Below are 6,542 nucleotides of genomic sequence, written 5' to 3'. Positions count from 1 at the left end.
GGGAAAGAATAGGCTGTAAGAAAATAAGATTCTTTCAGTTAGCAAATCCATTATATCAATATGTGAAATAGTGATACAATAAAAATCAAAAATCCATAATAATATTCATTTATGCACTTCATTGTGATATGTCACTTGGAACTGACAACATATGTAAAGTTGGTTTGATAATTTCCCTCTTGAAACTCTGCCCTGCTGCTTTGTTGACCCTATAACATGTTAGGAATGAAAACATTGACAAAGAGTGCTTTTGGTCATATCTCAAATTAGAACTTAATAATACATAATGAATAATTTGAGAGTATCCAGTGTTGTATAAATAGGAGTATACCACATAACTGTTAACAAATATTAACTCTTTAAGAATACAGCAATGCCATTCATGGGAACAACATGAATTTAGAGAACAATAAATATGAAGATCAAGGTAGAAGCACTACTTTTATTGTCGTATGGCCAATACTCATAAATTCCCACAGGAACATAGGGATATAGAACAACATCTTTTTAATGAAATCACACTTGAAGAAGTTGGAAGTAACATTATATTAATAGATTAAGTCAGAAATGCCCTGTGGAAATGAGGAAGACACGATGTGCTCCTTCTCAGACAAGTACAGTAAATAATTTGTGCATATTTTTTGTTAAAATAAATAAGTTGTCAAAGAGATATGTCACTCAACATCTGCTAACAAGGAATAAAGGTTTAATTTTACACAAATTATTTTATCTTCCCAGAAGCTCTTAAAATGTATGCATATAAGGGACTATTGGAGAGAAGCTGTGGAGAGGATAGAAATATGCTCAAAATATATTGCATGAGATTTTCAAGGAATTAATAAATTGTCTTTAAAAAGAAACCTTGCTTCCCTAATTAGGGGGAAAGTTAATATTCAGAATTAATGATTATACCCAGGTATACTAAGGGGGCATTAAAAAAAAATACTTTTGGAGTAAACATCAGTGAAGAGTGAGATTTCAAATTAGAAGTATGTATCACTTCAGAACTGCCAGAGTGACCCAGTGATATCTGTAAAACAAATTTTTACAGACAGAGGTGAGAAATGTCTCCTGGGAAATTTGTGGAACACCCTGTAAGAACAGAAGCTAAAAATCTCAGTTGGCAATTTACTATACTACTGAAACTCTCCTTCCTAGTGTCCAGAACTAAGTAATACTGAGCATATTAAAATATAAAAGAATCCATCTTGCAACCAAAAATGTTCTGCAACACTTTGTTCCAATCGTTTATGTAATTACATTTTGGATATATATATATATATATATATATATATATATATATATATATATATATATATAGCATTTTTTACCAGGCTGTAGAATTCTCCAGGAACTCTAAAGTCGCAGATTCCTTTTTGTTTTTAGTCATCCTTGCAGGGCAGACAGATTTGAAACACTGAGCCCACACTAAGGATATTTACATATGAAGAACCTTATAGAATGTCCTTGCCACACAAGTAGGTGTTGGACAAGGTAGAAAGAATTTACATTTGAGTTGGTACATAGCTTGAATCTACTTTCCCCACTCCAGAGGCCTGGCTTTCTGTTTTGCAACTGAATTGGATATCTCAGGGACATCCACAGCAGACAAGTTAATCCTGTTCTGCCTTCAACTCTGGACCTTGCTTGTTATGCAGACAGGCTATCTCTACCCAGGCTTACCTGAATAGCAATGGAAGCCTGTGAGGAACTTTGCAGACCCCACCCAGGTAGTCCTTGGGCAAAACAACATTTTTTAGCTTATCCAGGTGTGATTCAGGAGACTGTAGATACTTTTTACTCAGAGAGACACTGGGTAGTTATTTAGTTAGTTCACTGGGCTGGGCCTAAGGGGTGCAGCTGGTTAGTTCACTGAGCTGGGGGCTAGAGGTGGCTACCAGAGCTGATCTCTGGTGGCTTGTGGTGGCCCCTGGCATGGCACAGTGAAGAATGCAGTGGGCCAACTAGGCAGAGGTGCTCTTGGAAGACAGCGGAGCCAGGCAGCTTCCCAAGCTCTGCAATGCCACAATCAACACTGGGAAGCTAGGCCAGGGACCCGCCCTTCACCAGGTCCCAGGCTAGCATGACAGCAGGGCCAAGATGAAGCAGTTTAAATGCATGTGCCAATTGTCCAACTGGATTATGGACGGACTATGTGTAAACACCCTGTACTGCCTGAGAAAACTGAAGCTTTAACAGATGAATGTGATGCTTATTTTGAGATGTTAACTGGACTGGACTAGGAGATACCAAAAAAAAAAATTTCAGATTCCAGTTGCTTCTGTGTGTGGTTGTGTCTGTTTGTTACCCACTGGACCTGTTACCTCTCCTGATATCCAGAATTCTCCCTTGGATTTAGTTCTGGCTGGGACTGTCCATAACATAGAACCACCCACATATGACTTTAACTTGGAAGTATGAGATCATTTGAAGTAATGCACATAATGATTAGCAAATATGGAGTGGACACCTTGTTTAATAAAATGGTGTTTCATGAGTGCTAGTGCAAAATGATGTGAAAAGTGCACAGCTTCAGAATAATTGCCCTAACTTCTCTGAAGTTTGAGGAAATGTACTAACTGTGAGTATGGTTGTTGTCTTTCTCAGTGATAAAGGTAAAGGCTCATGATGAGCAATATTGACTCAGGAAATTTAGAGGAAATGTTATTTGAAGCTGACCGAAAGTTTCAGAGCATGCATAACACCTGGTGTTCAAAAGAGAAGAAGGGAGCAAATATTCACAGTGAAGTGTGGGGAGAGGAGCAGAGAGGAACAAACCAGATCCTCCTGAATGTAATCCCCGTAATTCCCCACACTCAGAATATGCTTATTACATTGACCTTCTCTGAGTATAAAACCTTAAGGAATACCCAGGTTTTACACACATGTATGGGATCGCTCAACACGTTTCAGTTGTCTGTTCAGGTGTGGAGCCTAGTAGTCTTTCTTGTTTATCTCCTGGTTGAATCTTGTTCCACTTTCTTGAAGGTCCAAGCCTCTAACAGCACCATCACTAGAGTCACAAGAACCAAGGCAGCTAAAAGCATTCTGATTGATTTTCAACTGTGTGACCTTGGTGGTGTGAGGATGGGGTTTCTGTATAAAGAAGTCAGAGAATTAAAGTCACGCCAAAATTTTCTAGCACTAAATTGTTGTGTATAGAGGCTCCCTCTCCCTGAAAGAACTAGACTCTTTGTGCCTATCTCTTAATTTGGAAATTTCTTTCTCACCTGCTTCTTAATTGTTCATGCTTTCTGAATGTTCTCATTGTCTGAGTTCACAAAGAATGAAAGAATTTGAGTAAATTATGTCAAAGTATGGGAAAATCTGTTGTTTTAATTTGCAGAAATAAGATAAAAGGTCAGTGAAGAGGTTTTTCCTCAGTCAGAATCTCAAAATGACATTGTGATGTCCCTTAAATACTCGTTAAAATTTGTTCATGGAGATGGAGCCTAGAAAAAAAATTATTCAATGTTTTCATGAAAGCAGGAAATAAAAGGTGGAGTAAAAAAGGGCCTGAAATACAAGTAGAGAAAGATATTGGACCATAAGCTATGTAAGGAATCAGTCATCTAAGTGGAGAGCAAGTCCAGTTGCCCAATTTCTGAACTTCACTGAAAGCTTCACCAACATATCTCAACACAATGTGTATCCCCTCCAGGAGAGTCATCACTTACCATCTTCAGTGTGGGTAGGGGACTTCTCTTTGGCATCTGCTAAAATGGAAGGAGAAGTGAATGTTTGAGCTCCCAGCTCTTGACTATGTCCTGTCTTGTTCTGTGGGTCCTCATTTTGCACCATAAGTTCATTCAGATATAATGTTGTTGTATACAAATTTTGTGCCTATGGGTTCTTGGACATTTGTAAAGATCACAACTCTCACAGCCAATACTCCAAAAAGCATTCATTTAATGCTGGAGAGGATAGAAACTCTCAGGGACTGACAATTACTTGACTGACTGTGTGCATTATGAATACCAAATGCCTCTGTTGAGTAGCAATTACCATGAGTTTAGGCACAGTATTTTAGGAAGTAAAGACAATTGAGAATGAAGGACTAATTATAGCACTGAAGGCATGTTCTGTTTAGATTTTTTGCTAACTTTATATGACCTAGAGTCATCAGTGAAACTTCAAAAAATGTGTATCATATTGACTTGCAGGAAAAATGTGGAAAGATTTCTGATTTATTGACAATTGATGTGGGAAGGCCAAATATCAATGGGTGATTTTGACCCTGGAGAGTTGGATCTTGAGGTTAAAGCAATTTAGTAGGTATTGGGGAGAAAGCCTGTAACAGTACTAAATCATGGCTTATGCTTCAGTTACTACTTTGAGTATATCCCCCTAATTCTTTCCATGATGGACTATAAGCTATCAAATGGAATAAACTCTTTTCTCTATGTATTGTTTTACATCATGGTGATTTAAGAAAATAGTAGAAATCTAAATAGTATAGTGACAACATCTAATTACTTGGTGAATTGTTCATTTCCCTCAAACACTTCTTCTAATCTATAGTGAATGCTGGAGGAACTTACTTCAGGAGATGCTGAGTAATAAACTTATAATGAGGGATAAATGTTTTTTGTATCAAAAAGATTTTTTTTTAATGACGACATCCTCCCTCCTATTCTAAGCAAGAGATCATCTTAGGAAAGAGAACAATGTGAGAACATTACCTGAGACCATGAGGTCAAGGGGGTCACTTGAGTTTGACCACACCTGAGGTTTATTCTTAAAAAAGCCATAACATCTGAATGTTCCATTGTGTTTGGGAGTAAAAGAGTCCACAACAAACATAGCCTGGAATGAATAATTGTTCTGATACTGTGAGTCCAGGATCCATAACAGGTGGTGTTTTCCTTCCTGGATCAGAATGTATCTGCCAAATCCTATGTGTGAGCTACACATAAAGGCTATGAAAACTCCAGAGGTCACATCAGGGCTGGGCCAGACTGACAGGCTTGGATTTCCATACGCTCCTGGGATACAAGAAGTAGAATGTGACATTATCATGAGTTACACACATTGTCCTCCAGGATTGGACTCTGAGAGAAGAGCTCCTGGAGAATAGATTTCCATCTTAGGAGAAAGCACGTGCTGGGTTCTTTGAGTGTCCACTCACCTGTCACAACCAAGTCCATGGCATCACTGTGCTCTGAAAATCCAGCATCACTCTTATAATAACACTTATAGATGCCTGCATAGGCGATTGTCATGCATTGAATGTTGAACTTGGCCTTATTCCTGGCTTCCAGAGGGAATTGAGTGTCCCAAGGATCTACACTTCTCCCTTTATACAGACGATACTCCCGGGCCTCATAGGAACCCTGACACCAGATAATCACAGGTGTATGTAAGGCAAACACAGAGCATAGCTCAGCCCAGATAATTGGCTTTGGGAGGTGTTCTGTGAAGAAATCAAAGGCTGAGTCCCAGAACATCTTCCTTCAGACATCATATCTTAGAACACAACACTCCCATGGAAGAAGACATTATCACATGAATGCTTTTTCCCCCACTACCATTGTGAATATTAGACCCTCTAGACAGTAAAATAGAGATTTTCTCATCATAGTGAAGAATCAAATCTGGGGATGGCTGGAGACACTCACCTGCCTGTACTGCAGTCCTGGGTTCCACAATAAGACCTGAAAGAAAATTTTCTCTCAGACTTTTTCACATTGAGAGGCAGATGGGATTCCCTAGGTTGTCAATGTGAAATTAAACCTGGCTGTTGAGTAGTTTCCCTTAGAGACGTAAGCATCCACACCCCCTGTTCATATCTCACCCAGGTACAACAGCCCTGTGAGTATGGCTATCATGGGGAGTCCTAGCAGTGTCCGTAGATGTTCTCCTGGGCCAGTGTGGCAAATATTCTGTAACATCAGGCACTATACAGATATCATCTTGTGTGCAGGTCCTTCTTGTTGGGGTTTTTTAACATCATAGCTATTATAGGAGTAACTTCTGTATTTTCCTCAGTAGAGAGGATTGAGTCATCACTCACTCAGGTCTCTGACATGCTTTTAAAGAACTTTTTTTTTCTATTTCTCAAAGATTTCCCACCATCCCTCTGTTTTCCAAGCCAGAGTACATTCAAAAGGAAGGACATTATTTTTTAAACTAGAAACAATTATACATGCAGGTTAGGGAAATGTGATGTTGGTCCAAACCAAGACTGTGTTCTAAGACAAGAGCCATCCATGCTCTTTCAATTGGAGGATGTAATCCAAAGGGGCTTCACAGACTCTAATCATATGTTCCTGAAGGTTTATCTCATAGCACGTCAGCTCTCATTGCTGGCTATGCTCCAGTGGTCTCCTTCACTATGCCAAATTGTCCTGATCCATTGCAACTAGGGAACAACATTTTACCAAGACTTTTCTCTCTTTTTTTCTTGTTTCTGTGAGGCTGACCCCTTTTTCTACATGCATGCACTATCAAGATGTTGTAAATGTGTGGATACCACAAGACTTAGATCATCCTGAAAGATTATTAACTTAAGGTCTTTCTTATTCTAGAATTTTAACTTTACT

The 6,542-nt window shown here is 38.9% G+C and overlaps 1 protein-coding gene across 1 annotated transcript; it reads right to left on the bottom strand.

Annotated features, from left to right (window-relative positions):
• Nucleotides 1-3,426: 3,426 nt before the first annotated feature.
• On the bottom strand, nucleotides 3,427-5,828 carry LOC127692021 (leukocyte immunoglobulin-like receptor subfamily B member 4A). The gene is made up of 6 exons (XM_052191899.1): nucleotides 5,795-5,828; nucleotides 5,619-5,654; nucleotides 5,129-5,413; nucleotides 4,683-4,985; nucleotides 3,678-3,713; nucleotides 3,427-3,452 (listed from the first exon to the last, which is right to left on the bottom strand). The coding sequence occupies exons 1-6, from the start codon at nucleotides 5,826-5,828 to the stop codon at nucleotides 3,427-3,429; spliced, it is 720 nt and encodes a 239-aa protein (XP_052047859.1).
• Between the last annotated feature and the right edge of the window lie 714 nt (nucleotides 5,829-6,542).

The sequence above is a fragment of the Apodemus sylvaticus genome, chromosome 9, assembly GCF_947179515.1.
Source record: "Apodemus sylvaticus chromosome 9, mApoSyl1.1, whole genome shotgun sequence".
Taxonomy (NCBI): Eukaryota; Metazoa; Chordata; class Mammalia; order Rodentia; family Muridae; genus Apodemus; species Apodemus sylvaticus.
The sequence above is the reverse complement of the archived record's forward strand: the minus strand, read 5'-3'. Positions and strand labels throughout refer to the sequence as shown.

What these genes read in the sequence shown, in the direction of transcription:
- LOC127692021 (XM_052191899.1), bottom strand. Translation starts at nt 5,828, where the DNA reads ATGATAGCCATACTCACAGGGCTGTTGTACCTGG. An exon ending in CACAGGGCTGTTGTACCTGG is followed by an intron (nt 5,655 to 5,794) that starts GTGAGATATGAA and finishes ATTTTCTTTCAG; the next exon opens with GTCTTATTGTGGAACCCAGG. An exon ending in CATGGACTTGGTTGTGACAG is followed by an intron (nt 4,986 to 5,128) that starts GTGAGTGGACAC and finishes CTTGTATCCCAG; the next exon opens with GAGCGTATGGAAATCCAAGC.